The following is a 19,459-nucleotide window of genomic DNA, read 5'->3' on the forward strand; positions in this document are numbered from 1 at the left end:
GTGTATAAAATAGGATATTTCGATTCAAATGTCAATTGTATAAATGCACTATGGCCATGTTTCACATTAAAGCTGCCTTCCTACTCTACACCATCACATACTTGGCCTGAAAGATGTCATTTTCTTATGCCTCATCTACATGATTTAACTTTGTATTACTTTTACTGAGAAGTTATATACTTACTCTTCCACTAATAACTACAATGTAGTTAAATGCCTTCCTAGTTAAGCAGAATAGAATTAATCTGTCTTCAACTATCTTTCCAAGGGATAGACACTATTAAAAGCACATTTATCTAAAAAAAATAATAACTTGAATTATAAAATCCTTACCTAATTTTGTAAGTTTATTAATTGGTTCATTTATTTTGTGCATGTGTATGCATGAGTATTTTAGTGTATACATGAGGTCAGAAGAAAACATTCAGGAGTTTCTTCTTTTCCACGGTGATCCCAGGCAAGCTCAGGCCATGTCTTGGAGCAAGTGCCTTTACCCACAGAGCCATCTGACTGGCCCATCCAATCCTGCTTTAAAACTGCTGAAATTCCAACAGCTGGGAGGCCAAAGCAAGAGAACAGAGTTCCAAGCCCTGATAAAGAAAAAAGGAAAGGAAAAACAATGGAAACATAAACCAGTCCATACACTATAGGAGTTCATCTTATTTCAGTTTACTTGGGTAATGCTCCATTTACAGGAGGAAATCATAAGGGCTTAATAACAGATATGAGTGTTAACGTTTACAATGTCTTCCATCTTGTGCTTCTTTACATAAGAACTACTGGGGAGAGGGAGAAAGCATTTCAAACTAAGAATCTGATGTGACCTGTGGTTCTCCTGAGAAGGGATCTCCTGTCTTCTGCCGTTTAAGAGGTGGCTCTTGGTCATTCTCTGTAACAAATTCAGAAAGCCCATGTTAGAGCATTTTTAACAGTTGCATATCCTTTGTAGAAAGTATTTTAAGATTTGGTTTTTATTTATTTTATGTTACTCAACTTAACAAACATTGCTATGAATTTATTGTTTTAACAAAACAAGTCTATTCAACTAAACCACTTACCTTGGTAGAAGTTCAAATATTCTAAACTAAGTGGCAAGGGGTCACAAACAAAACGACTGGAACTAGTTTAATTTCCCTACTTACAAATACACACACACACACTCATGCAGGCACAGGTGCAACACCCCACAACTCACAAGCTTTGTTAAAGGTAGTATACTCTACATGCCATTGTGAAGAACTCACGCAGACTGAAGGCATGGTTCCTGAAGAGTGTAGCAGTGGGAATCTGGAAGGTGATGCACAGCATCTCCTTGTTAGGGGCCACATTCCTTACGAGGTGAACTGAACTACTGTCCTCCAAAGATACGCCCAGCACAGCCTCCACCCGCTGACGAACATCCTTAGCTGGATCACTGTCTTTGGAGAAGCAGTAACAGTGCACTGTGGGTAGGAGCTCTGAGCTGCATGGCTGCCCATCCAGAAGTGATCTGAAAACACTGAGGAACTCTATGGCCTTGGCTGGCAAGTTCATGACAATGTGGAGAGAGGGTTTTGCTTCAGTGGACAGTCCTAGCCTAAGCAGTAACTCTTCTCTGACTGGCCCCTGGAGGAAGTCTTTTCCATCCATGTTAAAGACTTTCACTTTCTGGTCAACTTTATTCAGTTTACAGTTGTGCAACAGCCATTTGTGAGACTCGGGATTGAGATCATTGGCAAACACTGTGCAGTTCTTCCTTGCTGCTGGAATAGCAAAGGGCCCAACCCCAGCAAAAACATCAAACAAGACATCTCCAGGGTTGAGAAGTTCAGTGATCCGGCCATGTTCAGTAGAGAGTCGAGGATTCCAGTACACTTTAGAGAAATCAAACTCATATGTGTAGTTATTTTCTCGAACCTAAAAAGGGGATCATGTTTTTAGTTAATCTTACCGGATCTAGAGTCTGTCCACCAAAACTGGACAGGTTATGTACACATCGAAGAGCACACATGTATCATAGGAGCAAATAACTTCACTTATAAACATTCTGATTACAATCCTGTTGTTTATACCATTTCTGGAACTAGTAAGTATCTTGTATTCACCATTTTTTCAAGAGAAAAGTCAGCTCTCCAAAGTCAAACAGCTGTTCACATTCTAAAGGGTCTTAAAGCTGACTCCCATTCACATAAGACATTCTGCAGAAAAGCCATCTACCTGGTTTTATGTCATCATGTAGAGAAAAAACAAGAGCAAACATCTGAACCTACTGTAGAGCATTTCCTCACAACAAGCAAGTAGCCCCCACAGCTTTCAGGTTGCAAAAGGGAGACATCATTAGAATTTGAGATATTGTTTTTAGACAATTACTAAAATTTGCACATTTCATGTCTATAAATTAGACATATCAAGCCCCTCATTTTATGAACAAAAAAAAAAAAAAAATTGAAGACCAGAAAGTTCCTAACTTAGACAAATCTGATACATCTTTCTTCTGTTTCCTGGGGCCTTAATTTCATTTAGGTATATATCTCCCCTCTGCTTAAACAGGATGCCCTGGCCAGTGCTGGAAACATTTCTTAAGTTTCTGCCCCTGAAAATGCCCCAGGAATAGCCTGGCAGGTGAAGTGTTTAAAGAACATTTTGCACACTGTTCCCTGGCTTATTCTGTCACTTAACTAACTGACCATGGGCAATTAATTTCAGTGCACACAGCTAAAATCTCTAACGAAGGACCGCTCCAATCTATCATCTTAGCAGAATTCAACCAAACCCTTTTACAGTCTGTGAGCACGGCAGTTGCTCGGAGTCGCACACTACACTCCTACCGCATCAGGAATGCATCAGTCCTGCCGTTCACTTGGAGCTGGTAAACGGTGCAGTACCTTGGTCAGCATATTCTCCTCTCCACACAGCACTTCCATTTGGAAATTTCGGTAAGTATTGTCAATGTTGCTGGTTTTATTTACTGCCGAGGTGATTCCTGGATTTTTGTCAACCATAACTTGGCCTAAAAGGTGAACATTCATTATTGTTTGTGAAATTAAAACTAAAAATATTTAATATAAATGAATTACATTTTCTTTTGGTTTACAAATAAAAACTGTTCTTGGTATGTGTAATTCTGCCCACAGTTCTAAAAATCAAAGAGATAAGTTAATGACTGACAGCCAACACATATGGAAAATGTATGGGTATCTTTAAAAAAAAATGTTTTGAGGACTTGCAGTCTACTGGTTTTCTTCATTTTCCTTAAACATATTCAAATAAAAGCAAGAGTTGACTATCTGAAACCGACTATGAGATGAGACACTGTGAAGACCTCACAACAAACGGCCCCAGAAATGCAGCGACAAATGCCATATGCTTGTCCTGTTGGCTTCACACCAACCGTTTCTTTTGCTGTAGGTCTGAAGCCAATGCCTACAGTTCAAAAATGTGTATCAGCAAGCAATGTTTACAGCCAAGGAGACATGGGATCTTCAGAGGCTGACCTAAATTAAAAATGTTCTACTTCAATAAATCTTTAGTCACACACTGATAGCAGAAAGGCTACAAAGGCAGTGTATATATCAGAAATGACATACTGTTATAGCCTTCAAGTCTGTATCTTTTTGTCAACACTTGGAAATTTTAGATATCTATGTTCTCATAAGAACTCCATCTTTATGTTAGTAAAATGTACTGAATATAAATTCACTGAAATACAATGAGATTATCGGAATTCAGAATATGTAAAATAATCAATGGACACGTACTGTGCTCTGCTTATGTCTGAACTCAATTGAAACTTTTTGAAGCTATGAACCCCTCCCCCAACTCCTCCCAGATGCACCTGACTTCCCTACCCACCCACCTTTGTGTCCCACCCATATATAATCATGGATGGGTTGCCTTTCACTAACTTCTAAGATATAAAAGTTAATTTTAAATGAAATTTTATAACACTAAAAGCAAGTCTGTAATTCCACAAGAAAGCCTTAGGGCTTTGGACTTTCTTGGTAAGCTTGTTGAGCTATCGCCCCAGCCAGAAATGTTTCACTTTTAACATAAAGAAAGTTTTGAGTTAGGGTAAACGGGTACCCTATAGTATGAAAGCCCACATCTGAGCGGAGTCCTCACCACTGAGCAGTGTTAATGTCTTCTGTCAATAAGAGAAAGCAGATGGCATTATCAAGTCCAATTGAGACGAAATGCTACATTTTAAATTGGGAATAATTCCCACACATTTTGAAAATTATTGTATTAAAAAGAGTAGCCAACAGAATGCATGTACATTATTTATATAAAATATGATTTTGATTATCCTTCTATCTAAAGAATGAAGGCTTGGGTTTTCCTGGAGCTACAACAGTAGGGTGTACGTAAATAGTTTCTAAAAGGCTAGGAGCACTCTAAAAAGTTTTAAATACTTACCATAAAAAAGAGGCTTACTTGGCTAAATCAGTCAGTCACTATCATTGTATATTTGACTCTCAAACACCAAATTTCAAAACCTCATAGTGACCATTGTCCCAAAGGCTTAATGGCTTTTTGGACCAAAGGATTATGTTTAATATAACAAAAGAGGTAGGTGTGTGTGTGTGTAGACCCAAAAGTCTCTGCCAACACTGTGAATATGAAGAAGATACTCCAAAATGCTTTTCAAAACAGGAGATGGTGCTTATGATTTGGTTTCAAATCAAAACTAAACTACCCTGCTTCTTTAAGTTAGCACTGTAAAAAAAAAAAAAAAAAAAAAAAAAAAAAAAAAAAAACACTAAAATTAGAATGTCTTTTTTTTTTTTTAAGAATATGAATCTGACTATAATCCACCTACCAATTAAATGCTTGAACGGCAGCTGATGATCTCGGAGATTCAAGTGTGCAATATGTCCAACCCTGCTGAATCCAGAGGTCACATCTTGACCCTCAGGAAGCACAGCTCTCAAAATTTCTTCTGACTTAAAATTTTCATATGTTAGTTCCAAATTGTATTGGGATAACTGTGGGCTGACATCAAGTTCTTTTAAAACACCGAGTTCTGCCTTCTCAAAGGAATCAATGGTGAGCATCCTGTAGGGATCCAACATGATCAGCCTGCTGTCTTCATCCTTGGGATCCTCAACCACACGCTTTATGCCCGGGCGCTGCAGGGCTACTCTCTTGAGGGCTCGCATCAATCTGTTGACTACCTCTTTCCTTGCTTTAAGCACAGGGATGGATACTATCTTTTTAAAAGCTGTTCTATCAAGTTTTGTCATTCCTCGAACATCAGAGGGTGGTGAAAACAATTCGTTATCTCTCAGGCTTGCTTCTACTTCTGGCATGGTTGAGAATTCTTGTCTTTGACCCAATAAAAAAACAGTAGGTGCTTTCCTAAGTCTCAGTACCAGTGTAAACAGCAATATTGATTCACTGGGGTGACACCATTCTGTTTGCAGAAGTCTTCTTGAGAAATCAAATGGCTTCCGTAAGAATCTAGGGAAAATAACCAAAAACCACTATCTAGTTGCATGTGAGCACATTTCACAAGGGCTTTTAAGAATGAAAATATAGACAAAGTCCTACCTGATGACCCAGTTATTCCACTTCTGGGCATATACCCCAGAGAAGCTCCAACATACAACAAAGACACATGCACCACAATGTTCATAGCAGCCCTATTTATAATAACCAGAATCTGGAAAGAACCCAGATGTCCTGCAGTAGATGAATGGATAAAAAAAAATGTGGTATATTTACACAATGGAATACTACTCAGCTATTAGAAACAATTACTTTATGAAATTCTTAAGAAAATGGATGGATCTAGAGAATATCATCCTGAGTGAGATAACCCAGTCACAAAAGAACAGACATAATATGCCGTCACTGATAATTGGATACTAACCTCAGAAAGCTCTGAACACCCCAGAAACAACTCACAGACTATATGAAGTTCAAGAAAAAACAAAGGCCAAAAAAAAAAAAAAAGAAAAAGAAAAACCATTATGCTTAATCTTTACACACCAAGAAAACTTTGACTATTTCCAGGTTACATCTTGTTTTACATGTACTTTATGCTCATTGTAACTAGTAAGATTTTAATGCATACTATCAAACCTTTAAAAAAATCAAATACTGACAAAAATGTATTCATATACTTTTATGCAAAAGTGCTTAAAATATGTACATTTATCTTTTTTTTTTTAAATAAAGTTGTTCAATTAAAAAAAGAATGAAAATATAAATCCCTTTCAAATCACCTGCCAAGTTCTGACAAAAGGTTTGGAAGGCAGGGGAGGGCAGTTTCTCTTGCAGGTCAGTGTGATTATTGTCCCTGGTAAACAATACATCTGCATCTTCAGTCTGCTCAACCTAGAACAGATTAGCGGTCTAGCAGCCTTCCTGTACCCAAAGAACCCTGCTCACAATTTTCTCGGAACACACATAGAACAGGAAATATAAAATTTGAGTTATGGGGTGTCTCTAAACGAAATGATCACTGTATATGATGCCACCAATGGCAATATTTACTAGGATATTCTTAGGAGATCTTATTTATTCTTACGGGCTATTGTATCAGAAACTGTGCTGTGAAGTTTGTAAGCTAAGGAGTAGGTTAATCACCCAAAGTTATGTAGGTGCCAAGTTGCTCAGCGTAGAAAGCTTGCCTAACACCCAAAAGACCTTGGGGTCATCCCCAGAATCACATAGTATCAGACATGGTGATGCCTACCTATAAACTCAGCATGAGGAAATAAAGAGATTAGAAGTTCAAGGTCAGCCTGGAATATATTTGAGGCCAGACCTCAAAAAACAAAAACCTTGGTTAAAACTGACCTTAAAACTGGGGATACAGCTTAACTGAAAGTGTGTACCTAGCACACACATACAAACCCATGGGTTTTCAGCACTACATAACCAGGGCACCGTAATGCAGCACTCAGAAAGAAGATCAAAAGTTAAGGACATCCTCCGGGCTAGTCTAGACACACGAGATTTGTCCCTTCCCACATGACCTTAGTGTACTGTTAGGATGCCGTTCATACTGTACTGCCTACAACTAAAAGCTTCAGTATTCACCGTGTTGTTTGAAGCACAATACTAGCGATGCGTCCCATCTTTTAAAATAACAAGTAAATGGTAAAGGGATCCTATAACATAAAACAATGAAGTTTAATGAACTAGTGCTGAGTTCTAGTTTACTGACACTGTAAATAGAGGTGTCAGTTTTCCATTTGTAAAGTGTGGATAAAAACCATGAAAAGATTTTTGTGGTACTGGGAACCTAATCCTGGGCATTACTCATGCTAGTCAATCCTGCCACTCAGCTACACCAGCCCTTATCATGCGTTTGACTAGCCCCTTTACCAAGGGCTCGGGCCTTGGCTTAGCAGCCGGTGGACAATGAGATGCATGGCCTGGTGGCCTTTTGCGCTCCTTGGGCGAGAGAGCAGAGCACGAGTCCCACCACAGTGCCATCGGGTCTTTTGCATCACCCCGGACACCCCCTCACCAGCTGCACCTTTCCAGGGCCAGCATCAGTCGAGATCGGTTTAAGACCCGAACCCTCACCTCATGCTCTGGTGCAGCTCGGAAATGGGTCGTTTGCAGGCGGTGACGTCATCACTGCTGGCCGCGAAGGCCGCCTACAGTCAGACCCTATGGACGCGCGCCTTTCTTCTGGGCTGCGATTCGCTACGGGGGCCCGGAAGGACCAGATCCGTAGCTCCGCCCCTGAAGCCTCTCTGCCCGGTGCTTGAAGCTAGGGGAAGCTGCTTGCTGATTTACTTGACAGTCGGTCGCGGAGCACCATGCAGACGTTCCGGGACAGCATTCAAGCCGAGCCAGGCTGGTACGTCTCTGCCCAGCAGCCGGAGGAGGCGGTGGCTGCTGAAGAGTGGAGTCCGTTGCTAAGCAACGTAAGTGGGCTTCGCTGGCTGCTCCGGGCTACTGAGCTTTGGCATCCTCCAGAGCTTGCAAGAAGAATCTTGGACTGGAGGGGACTGACCCTAGGGTGGGACCCGAACCACTGACCCCAGCCGAGTTTGGAGTGCGGCAGCAGCGCGTAGCACCCAGTCAGTAGTGAGATTTGGACCACCGGCGGGATGAAACCAGGGTTTTGTGACTCACTGATTTTGTGTCTTTGTCGCCTCTGTTCCCCATAGCCTTGTGAGGTCTTTGCAAGAACATTACACGATGTTTCTTTTCTCATGGGGCGAAGAGAAAAGTGAACTATAGGTACTTTAATACAGAAATCCAAGATGTAAGTGAAGACGAGAGGTCTCTGGTAATGTACACATAGGTCGTTCTTAACCTGAACCCGGTGTAGTGGGCTGTGTGTGTCCCAGGGACCCCGTACCCTTTTCAGTCCTGAATGTCCAGCCCAGGGCCTTGGGCATGCTAGAAAAGCGCCCTAATTTAGAGCTGCTTTCCAGTCCTGACGCTCCTCCACTTTTTATGAATCCCTGGACTGTAACAGCTGATGGGTTTGCTTATATTGTCCCTGTAAGTTATTCTTGATCATCCTTCTTGCTGGGAGGACTTAATTCATTAGGCATATAAATAAAAGATTAGTTTTGGGGTCCTAGTACTTGGGGAGGAAGACTTATGGACAGAGAAGTTCCATGCTGACACTGGGATTCTTCAGGAAGCACGTGAGCTGAGGCCTCTTCCTTCTCTCGGTCTCCACCCTTTGTCCTATCTTGATCCCTTGAAGTCACAAGGCCATGGCTCCTACTGATGCCAGCCTGGGCCCTGTAATGAAGAAGCAGTTTTCATGGAAGACTAGGTTCCTCGAGTTGTACTAATAGGTCAAAATGAAGGAAAAGGAACAAGTGTTGTGTCCAATTTGCTCCTCTTGGTGTGATAAGGACTATGACGGAAAGGGAAGGGCAGGGTTTATTTCATCTTACAGCTACAGGCCATCTTGAATGGAAGTCAGGGCTGGAATCTGGAGGCAGAAACTGAAACGAAGGTCACAGAGAAAATATTGACTTGCCCTTTCTGGCTTGTTCAGGTTGCTTTCCTTCTTCTCCAGGAAGGCCCGCTCAGTGATGTTACCACCTAAAACAGGCTGTGTCTTTTCACACCCATCAGGAATCCACACACACACCTACAGGACAGTCTGATGAGGGCATTCTCCCAGTTGGGATTCCCCCTTTTCAAATGATTCTAGCCTGTGTTACATAGACAAGAGAATTAGCCATGTCCTGGTTAGTTAGTGTTCACACAAATCCTCAGGTGTGTAGGACGGCTCCATGGTTTGTCAGTGGCATTTCCACATGTTTTAACTTTCCCTTTCAGACATTTAATGGGGCTCAATGGTGTGTTTACAGGAACCTCGCAGACAGGGATCCCCTGGTGCTTCATTTGGTCTGTCTGTCTTTAATGTGATGAACGCCATCATGGGAAGCGGCATCCTCGGCTTGGCTTATGTGATGGCTAATACGGGTATCCTCGGATTTAGGTGAGGCTCGATTTCATATTATCATCACATTCCCATTTTGATAAGGAATTTTGATTCCAGAAGTTACTGGTCTACAATTTCTAGTTGGATTATTTCTGAGGTTTTAGCGCTGTTTTGTTCCCCTTGTGCCCGACTAGTCTGTGGTTTGAAGGAATGCTACACTCAGTCAGTCATACGTTGCTTAAGGGGATGGGTATTCTTGTGAGGAATGTCCAGAGGGAGCCCGCTCTAAGATATCATGGGCTTTATTTGAAACAGCAAAGCAGGACGCTGGTGTAAGAAGCAGGTCTGTTGGCTTATAGGGCACAAAACAGAAAAGGAAGGCCTCTGAGAATTTTCCCTTTGGGGCAGGTTGTTGCTAGGGGAAGCTTTGGAGATAAGGTAAGTGGTGAGAAAGCCATGTGATAGATAAGCACCTCTCCTAGTCAGCCATTACTGGAGTCCATAGGGCACAGAAGGTAAGGATCTCAGAAAACAAGTTACTTTACTTTAGGAATTGTTATTGTTTAACCAAAAACAAGGACAGGGGAGTAGCCATGGCTAAGAGTTTTGAAGTATGGTACAATGCTGTTTCGTCTGGATGCTCCTTATAGAGTATACTTAAACAAACCTAGATGGCGAAGCCTTTTACACATGTAGACAGTATAGCCTGTTGCTCCGAGGTGCATTCCACGTGCTGGTGTAGTAAATGCTGTAACAGTTGTGATATAATGGTATTTATCAAAACATACTAAAGATTCGGTGAAAGAAGAAACCTGTTCCTGTGTTGGACTTGATGCTTAGAGCCAGAGAAAGTTTTAAGAGCCTTCTTTTTCGTTTTTCAACTTTTTGATTTTTATTATAATAGCCTAAAAAACAAACACATCATATACCACACAAGACTGTCCTTTATCTTATTCTACAAGCTTTTTAAACTTAATCTACTCTTATTTTCGTATTTTTCTTTTCTAACTTTTTCTTTAAAACTAAGACGTAAGCACAGCGCTCGCTGAGAGCCAGGATCACTGACATCAGTTTACACGTCCTGCTCCTGAGGGAGGTGTTCAGGGAGCAGGGTACACCTGCAGGTTGCCTGCGACAACAAAGCCTTTTCTGAAGCTCCCCTGTAGGACTGGCCCCGGTAGGGACAGGAAGATTGGAAACTCAGGGTCTTCTTCAGCCATATAAGTTCAAGTGAGACCCTACTTCACAAAACAAAGCAACAGCAATGAAAAGGTATACCCTAAAAATCATGATTTTAAGAAATACAGTATGCTAGTATAATAAATACACAAGCCAAGGATTGTATTATTTATTCTTAGTGGGTAATCAGTATTAGATGTAAAACCATGTGTTGCACTTTATGATTGACAGTGTAGTAACCTGCTTTCCCCAGCTTTACCGTGAACATGAGTAATGTGTTCCCTATGATATGGGGATGGCCATGCTGCCTCTAAGACTTCACTGTTAACCCAGACATCATTGGGCTGGTGCTGATTTTTAGTAATCTAAAACTGTGGCTAATTAAAAAAAAAAAAACCTTGATCTATAACTGATTTATAATCTTAAAAAGTCTCTTATTCAAGTTTATTTGTGTCAGGTTGGCCAATGTGAATCAAAACTTAATCAGTCATGCAAGTTAAAAGCAATTTTTAAAGTGCAAATAAAATATCCTCTCCTGTCTTCTAAATGAGACTTCTTTTTTTAAAAAAGATTTATTTATTTATTTATTTATTTATTATATATAAGTTCACTGTAGCTGTTTTCAGACATCATGAGAGGGCATCAGATCCCATTACAGATGGTTGTGAGCTACCATGTGGTTGCTGGGATTTGAACTCAGGACCTCTGGAAGAGCAGTCTTAACCACTGAGCCATCTCTCCAGCCCCTGAATGAGACTTCTTTAACGTTCTGCAGCCCTGCATTATGTTCTTGCCTATTTCCAAGAGTTGTTATAGGACAGTGTCTAAGCACTGCTCTGTTCTGACAAGGCAGCTTTTAGAAGAAAGCATTTAATTGGGGGCTTGCGAGCATGGTCTGCATGCTGGGTAGTGCAGCTGGGGAGTGTGGTAGGCAGCAGACAGGTAGGTATGGCTCCTGAGCAGCAGTGGAGAGTTTCTATGCCCGATCCACCCACAGGAGACACTGAGCAAGACTTACCTCCTAACCCTAGTTGGTCACCAGCTGCTAATCTGGCATTCAGTGAGCCTGGTGTGAGCCTGTGGGGCTGTTCTCAGTTATCACAGCCAGTTACCAGGGCAGTTTTCTGGCTGTTGTTGCTTTGAATGTTCTTTGCTTTACTGCTGTTGCTGGTTTCCATGGCTCGTGTCCTTCTCTGCTCTCAGCCTTGGAGTCCTTCAGAATCAGATCTCTGAGCATCTGTTTAGTCAGTAGAGGCCAACTTAAAATGCAAAGTCTCACTTTAGTTTCTTCCCTTTTCCCCCCAAACAACCTAATAAGCAAAAGTGCTTGTAAGTAGCCCACTTTGCTTTCACTGTGAGATGCGCTCACAAGCTCAACAATTCAGAGAGCTCCCTCACCCCACCCCCGCCACCTCCTTAAAGCTCCCTGAAAATCACTTTTTAATATGCCGGAGTTTTCAATGCTGGGTGTGTGTCACTGACAGTGGGCCTGCTGCATCAAATCAAATGTCCCTTTTGGTGGTGTCAGACGCTGTGATTCTGTGAGTCTCTGATGTCAGTTTCCCGACGGCTTGCCACTTACCATTAAGTATTAAGTGACTCACGAAGATGATTTCTGTGCCTTTGATTATGGTACACTGGGGACATGGGTTTTGCTAGAAGCCTGCTTTGCCAGGATCTTCCTGAGAATAAGCAGGAATTATTTATGCTGTTTATTTTCATGGTGTTTACTTGGGTTTTTTAGATTGTGTCGTTAGAAATGTGTTAATTGCATTGTTTGGGGGTTGAGCTGGAAAGATGTGTACGCTCCACAGAGCTTGATATTCCAGGTAAAGCCGTGGTTGAAGGGTCCACATCACTGGAAGGGGAGGGAGTGGGGGAAGGGGGCAAGAGGAAGTCAGTGAGACTTAGAGCAGGGAAAATTAATCATTAAAGGGGAACATTTAGATCACCGAGCACTGAACTGCAGTCAGCAGACAGTGCAAAATGAGGAATTTGTGTTTTAAGTTGTAGTATGAAATAAAAAATATGAATTCCACACTACCACCGGCAAGGGCACCGACTGCAGACTGGCCCGTTCTCAGCCCGGCGGACTCTCTGGCCCAATGCTCTGAAATCTCTCCACCTAAGTTCCCATGCCTGGTCACTGCCACGCCAGCCACACCAGCTCCACGTTGCCAAATTCCCATGGCTAGCTGGGGAGCACTTCTCGCAAACCCATGCTTTGCCTCCGTACCTTTCTCTCTAGAACCCAGTTGGGTCACTGTGTGAGGAAAAATACCACACAAACCTAGTTTAGAATCAACAGATAACAAAATTGCTGGGCACATCCTAATTGAAAGCCATTCCTAGTTATAAATCCTCCGGTAGTAGATCCCAATGGATCCGCCACTGAAACCGGGAGCCTCCACTAACTACACTGCCTCCTCCATGCCCATCTCTCCCGTCCAAAAAGCCTTTCTTCTCTCCAGCTTCACCTCTGACCCTGAAGTCCCACCTACTCGCCAGTGATTGGTCCTTGAAGGCTTTTTTCATTAGCGGAAGGTTTTACTACATTGTTTCTTTCTGATTTCCCTTTTCATTTTAACAGCACTTCATTTTGAATTAAGTACAACTTGGTAAATACAGTGATCTCGTTGATGTTTGTAGTTCTGCTGCTCAGAGGTAGTCCCTATCTGCGAAGAAATGAAGGAACGTGAAGAAACAAGGTTGGAGGAAACATAACTGTGTTCTTTTATATTCTAGTTTCCTGCTGCTGTTGGTTGCTCTCCTGGCTTCTTACTCAGTCCATCTCCTGCTCGCTATGTGCATCCACACAGGTGAGTAACACACCAGGCTGTTTCACTTGCCCCCGCCTCTTGACTTCGTACTTGCTTAAGTGAATGTCTCCGCAGAGGTATAATGCTGTGTAGCATAACTCAGTGAAAACATTTGTATTTAGCAAGCGCAAACAAGCCCCTGGCTTAGAACTCCAACACTCCCTCCCCCAAGAATCTAATCTCCAATAAGTATATGTCATTAATGGTGTGGTGATTGGTGTTTGTTTGTTTTGGTTTTGGTTTCTTGTGCTAAGGACAAAAGCTGGCGTTTGTTTGTTTGTTTGTTTGTTCGTTGAAACAGGGTTGCTCTGTGTAACCCTGGATGTAGGAACTGGCTCTGTAGACCAATCTGGCCTCAAACTCACAGCCATCTGCCTCTGCCTCCTGAATGTTGGACTCAAAGGTGTGCCACCACCTCCCAGAGAAAGCTGGCTTTTCTTTCACCTGCTCTCTCTTATCTTTGAATTATGTTTGAGTTGTAGTTCAACACAAGCTTTATGTCTGCATAATGGAGCTTACTTTGTTCTCACTGGTTTTGTGGCTTTGTGCACCAAATAGGCTTTTAAAGTGGGATTATTCTAGGCACAAGCTAGTGAGAACCGTAAAGGTATTGTTCTGAGATTGTGAGGCTCCTGAGATCCGAGTTCTAAAACACCCATTCCACTTTATTTTCCTTGTCTGTGCATCAGAACTGCCCCTTTTGTTGTTGTTTAGTGAACAGCTTTAGTAACAAATCAACTTGGTGATTCTTATGCAGAACCACCTTAGGATCCAGAACTCAGAGCTTCAGCTTCTACCTGTAGCTGGGTGGCTTGACAGGTAGGACGACCAATGCACGCCTCTGCCTTCAGGGCAAATGTGCAGACTGATTTTTAAAAAAAAACAGAAGACAGTGTAAAGTAGCTGTTACAACAGCATTGTGAACTCAGGAATAATAATACCTTTAGATAGCATTTGTAAATCCTGCTAGGAATATCAGCTACACAATTTCCCTTCTCCACATAGAAAAGGTTCTTTAAATTGGGATTAATTCTTCTAACGTTGTATAGAGTCTTTGGATGCATGCTATTAAAGATTAAGACTTTAGTCAACTGTGTAACAGTCAGATCAATTATTTGGGAATAGTATTTAAGTTTATAGAATTTTAGAAGTCATTAATTTTATCCTTCAGATCACTTATCGTCAATATCCTGACACTTGTTCTTTAACTGTGGGGGACACAACTTGAAAACCTCTGTTTTTTTTTTTCCTCTCCCTCTTCTCCTGCTCTGTAGCTTGTGTGGGTCCTGAACTAACCTCTCCAAGGCTCTCCACTCACACTGCTGCCTTGTCTACACTGATTCCCCGGTGCCCGTGAGGTGCTCAGTGGAGGTAGGCTCTCTCAGTGCACTGCTGTGACATTGCAGAATGCTGTGTGTTTTCTCCCCTCTGTTGGTTGACTATCATAAAGGGGTACTATGTTCAAGTTAGAATCACTGGTCAGAAAAAAAGAGTTAAAGCCTTTATAAAATATAATGTTGTTTTTGTTTTGTTTGTTGTGTAGAGTTAAAAGGTGAAGGATCTTTTCACATGAAATTGTCTTACTTGAAATTCCAATCAGCCTTGCAGTCTATCTGTAGGGACTTTTCTTGGGAACTGGGGAGGTGTGTCAAGGTGCCATATGCCCCCAGTCTTACTTTGTTGACTGTGCAGTGGTCTTGACAACACTTTCCTCCTAGGATTGTTCCGAGAATGGAGCAACATCATGAATATAAGATGTCAGATCTGTGGTGAATTCTGAGTTCTCTTTGAGACAGAATCTCAAAGGGCTGCAAGTTCTTACACATGATGTAATCTCAGAAGCCCTGGCTGCTGCCGGTCATTCTGTGAAAATATGGTTTATGCTCTGGGATTAGAACAATTGCCCTCCCTCCCTAGCCTCCACATTACCATCAGCAGATGGGACCGAGTGCACTGGGGCGTTGTACTGCTTCTGGCTCCTCCTGCACACTCACTGCACACTGTATCTGCATCGTCCTGGCCGTGCGCCTTCACAGCCGCTGGTTTACACTGTATCTGCATCACAGCCGCTGGTTTAATGATAGTGCAGTATCCCATGTTCACTGTCTACATCATGGCCTCATCTTTTACCGTTTTCCAACTCCCCAAACCCCAGGTCATGGTGCGTAGTGTTGGAACAGTAGATGAGAGCTTACATCCTGATCTGTAGGCAGCAGGAAGAAGGGGCCTGGTGTGGGCTTTTGTCACCTAGTGATATACCTTCCCCAACAAGGCCACGCCCCCTAATGTTTTCCAAAGAATTTCATCAACTGGAGACCAAACATTCAAATAATGAGCCTATGGGGGCATTCTTATCCAAACTAGTGTGGTACCCCTGGTTGGCCTAAAAAGAAACTTTCTTTTTTATTTATTTATGAAACACACACACACACACACACACACACACACATATTGGTGCTTTGTTGCATGTATGTCTGCCCATCAGAAGGCACTGGATGGTGAATTGTGATGTGGTTACTGGGAATTGAACTCAGAACTTCTGGAAGAACAGCCAGTGATCTTAAGTGCTGAGCCATCTCTCCAGACAAGCCTGGAACTTCCTATGTAGCCCTGGCTGGCCTCATATTGATGGAGCTCCACCTGCTTCTGCCTCCTACGGGCACTTTCTTCCATGTGGTGAAAACCCACGCCTCTTTAAGAACAACACTTATTAAATTGATGGTGTGCTCAGCAGTGTCATAAGAGATTCACATGTGTAACCTAACAACTGCAGCAGGTAGATTTTTGTCATCTGTGGTGGAGGTTGGCAAAGGAGACAGTAAAAGATGAAGTGGTTTCCTCCTGGCTGCATAGCCAATTGGTTGTTTAGAATTGATCTTGCACATTATAGCCCCAAGTCATACACAGTCTGCTGCCATTTCCCGCCATGCAAACCTTGAAGCTTATTTTCCAGAGTAAGTAAAAGGAAACTCTGCACTTGACTCTGAGTCATCTTTCTGGAGGTAGAACTCAAGTGAGACAGCGCAGGCTGAGGAAGAGGCCCATTAGCAGAAGGCATGGCCATCTCCTCTCACGGGGATTGGAGGAGTGCTCTGTAGAAAATTGGTTCTGCCTCCAAATAAAGTACCTCCATCTATAAATAACTGGGAGAGGGGGGCTTTGAAGACAGACATAGCTTCTTCCTGTGACTTGACCTGCCAGTCATAAGTCCGAGCTTCCATTCACGCTTTCAGTGCCTCGCAGTTTGTCAACAATAGCTAAGTGGTGCGAGACAATTCAGAGGATGATTTGTGCTAAAAACAAGCACAAAAGAAATACAGAAAGAACAGCAACAGCGAGGAGCCTTCGTGAATATGCACGCATGGCAGATCCTGAAGAGTGTCCCCACAGGTGCTGGGGAGGCTGCGAACAAGAGCACAAGGGGACAGGCTCCTCAGCCACCCTGGAAGGAGCCCGGCAGGCCTCTGTGTATTCTTACAGACCCTTACTTGTACCGCAGGGTTTATCCAAAGGCTTAGGTCTACACAAAACTTGCATATGTTTATAGAAATTTTATTTATAATTTCCAAATTTAGGGAGTGCCCAAATTCCCTTCACTAGATGAATGACCAAGCAAACGTTGAGATTGAAACAACAGAAAATTATTTTATACTAATAAGAAATGAACACCAGGCCCTGACGTGACATGGAAGATTCATAAAGGCAAATTATCAGCGAAAGAGACCGTATGCTCCCACAGCTCTGCTTGCAGGTGTGTATGCACAGAAAACGAGACCAGGCCCTTGTGGGGATGATGCATGCTCTTTGTTTGTTGTGGCATTAGTCACAATGGTGAAATACAGAAACACCCTGTGTGTCTTTCAGTTGATGAATGTACATAAAGAAGCAGTCATCTGCATGTATATTGGAATATTATCTGGCCTTTAAAATGAGCTGAAGAGGGGGGTCTTCCCAGTGGTGGAGCACGGGAGCCTGTCAGACGTCATGATAATGATAAGGTGAGATAAGGCAAACAGGAAGACCACATGTTCTCACCTGTGCACAGTAGAAAAGGTAGTCAAGGAAGAGAATGAAACTGAGGGAGGGAGGGGCAGACAGGGAGGCCTTGATGCGAAGTCTAGAAATACAGTCTATAGCATGCTAGTTGCAGTGAATATCAAGGTTACTAGAAATTTGCCAAGAGAATAATCTCAGAAAAAGGGACAGAAGGGAAGGAAGGAAACATGGAATGGATATGATTATTTCCTTGAATATCATGGTTTCAATGTATAGCCAAACATGTTGAACACTTTAAATATACAAAATAAAGAGAAAGAAGAGACCAACCAGAAAAGATTGTGGATGATTTGGTTTCAGCTATATGACATTGTAGAAAGGCAAAAATCATGAAGTGTAAGGGAGTCAGTGGTTAACAGGGTCAGGAGGAAAGGATGGTAGAACAGGAGAGTGCTTAGGGCAGAGAAAGGTGCCATGTGATAACATAATGGTGGATGTACACTCACAGAGATCTATAGACTGTCTAGTGCCAAAATGGGGCCTTCAGGTCAACCCTGGACTGGTTTTATATGATGTCACAGGGCAGAGCTCCTCGGTAGTACAGATGTGCTGCAGTATCGCAGAAAGATAGCGTTGTGTGAGGCAGGTTTATCACAGCCTTATGTCTTCATTTTCTGGGACCCCACAAACAATCTAAAAATATAATCTGTTAAAGAAAAGCAAATGGTGAGAGAGAATAATACAGGAACAACATGCGGAGTAAAATTAATAATAAAAGCCCACAAGACTTCAGCCCTACATAAAAAACTACAGGCAACCAAGAAATTCGGAGAAAGGGAGAAACAGTTTTCCCTGAGGAGGAGCACACCAATTGATTATTCAGTACCAAATGGTCAGCCTCAAAACATTCCTAAGTATCATTATACAGACTGAGAAGAATATTGTATTTGTGTTTGTGTCTATACATATACCATATGAGTACGTAACAACAGTGAATGGGAGAAGAGGCCGTGAGTTGAAGGAGGGGTGTATGAAACGGGGGAAGGGAAGGGATGGGGAATTGATGTCACTATATTACAATGGCAAGAAAAGGAAATAGTTCTTAAAAAAGGATCAGCAAACAAGTGTCTCCTCTAATCTAGAATAAAAACATGCACTCTGAGATTTGAAATAATAAATAATGCATCTGTACAAGAACAAGAAAATGTCAGATGCTCCAGAACCACAAATGCCATAGAAGCAAACAAGAAAAAATGGGAAGAGGACAGAAGAGCAGGAAGGAAAGAGAAAATAAAGTTACTTTTGTAGTTGGGTTGGAACACTTAAAGAAATTTCCAGGGATTGTCACAGAAAGAATAAACAGCTCGAGAGTGAGGGAAAAGAGTACTTCCATGCCACCTTGACTGTGCCAGTCTTCGCCTGAAAGTTAAAGGGGAAAAAACACTAAGAAGTGAGAGTCCAGGAGACCAGCCTGCAGCTGATAGGATGTGCACAGAACGGGGATAAATGGAATGGCAGAGAGTTATCAGCAGAATAACACAGAAGAGCTGATGGAACTGAGGAAAACAAGTTTCACACCAAATGGATTGCAAATGATGGGAAAGCCAGTTTTAAAAGATGGTATCTTAGAAGTTTACACAGAAGAAACAAAGAAACTGGGAAATGGCTGTTGGTGAGAAGTACCTATTATGAGAGCCTGGGCAATAGCACCCAGGTGGCTGTAACTGCCAGCCTATCCAAAACAGCAAGAAACTTCCTCCAAGGAGCACATGTGCTAGAGGATCCCCGCAGCTTCATCTGCCTTCCACGGGCAGTATGTGTACCCATGGGGAGGTGTGGGCGCACTATACACACCTCATACATACAAACAAGGAGATAAAAATCAAGACACAGTAGCAGTTTTTACATCTATTAAGTGGACTGTATACCAGTCTTTTTGCAGTTCTTGGAAAATATGGTCCTAAACTAGAACTCCGTACCCAGCCAAACTCATGGGAATGTGGTTAGAGTAATGGCATCTTGTACACGCAGTGTCTGAGAAACAGCCCCTCCAGGTATCCTTATGTAATGTACCCTCAAGAGTGGAGGATACTGGCCAGAATTCAGCTGT

The 19,459-nt window shown here is 42.3% G+C and overlaps 2 protein-coding genes across 3 annotated transcripts in view; one reads left to right on the forward strand and one right to left on the reverse strand.

The window, feature by feature from the left end:
* Positions 1 to 170: 170 nt before the first annotated feature.
* On the reverse strand, positions 171 to 7,635 carry TRMT5 (tRNA methyltransferase 5). 2 transcript variants are annotated; one of them, XM_080927288.1, is made up of 6 exons: positions 7,519 to 7,635; positions 4,799 to 5,439; positions 2,865 to 2,989; positions 1,245 to 1,896; positions 825 to 889; positions 171 to 590 (listed from the first exon to the last, which is right to left on the reverse strand). In XM_080927288.1, exons 1-6 carry the CDS (start codon positions 7,521 to 7,523, stop codon positions 531 to 533), a joined length of 1,548 nt encoding a protein of 515 aa, XP_080783414.1. In that variant the 5' UTR covers positions 7,524 to 7,635; the 3' UTR covers positions 171 to 530. The 2 variants fall into 2 exon arrangements, with proteins under 2 accessions (XP_080783414.1, XP_080783415.1); XM_080927289.1 differs by lacking the exon at positions 1,245 to 1,896 and having other exon boundaries at positions 171 to 889.
* Positions 7,636 to 7,757: 122 nt separating this feature from the next.
* The window catches only part of SLC38A6 (solute carrier family 38 member 6), a gene marked incomplete at its 5' end in the record, with an annotated part of 59,402 nt that continues 47,700 nt past the window's right edge, over positions 7,758 to 19,459 (forward strand). Inside the window, 3 exons of the mRNA XM_080927309.1 lie at positions 7,758 to 7,865; positions 9,282 to 9,412; positions 13,280 to 13,353. Coding sequence (XP_080783435.1) covers positions 7,758 to 7,865; positions 9,282 to 9,412; positions 13,280 to 13,353 — 313 coding nt within the window. The remainder of the gene's footprint in view (positions 7,866 to 9,281; positions 9,413 to 13,279; positions 13,354 to 19,459) is intronic.

This window comes from Micromys minutus (assembly GCF_963924665.1).
Source record: "Micromys minutus genome assembly, chromosome: 1".
In the NCBI taxonomy this organism is placed as follows: domain Eukaryota; kingdom Metazoa; phylum Chordata; class Mammalia; order Rodentia; family Muridae; genus Micromys; species Micromys minutus.

Excerpts from the sequence above, each read along its gene's own strand:
- TRMT5 (XM_080927288.1), bottom strand. Across the intron at positions 890-1,244 it reads GAACCATGCCTTCAGTCTGC|AGAATGACCAAGAGCCACCT; the intron begins GTGAGTTCTTCA and ends AATTTGTTACAG. Across the intron at positions 591-824 it reads CCTTCTCAGGAGAACCACAG|GGCTTGGAACTCTGTTCTCT; the intron begins GTCACATCAGAT and ends TTTCTTTATCAG.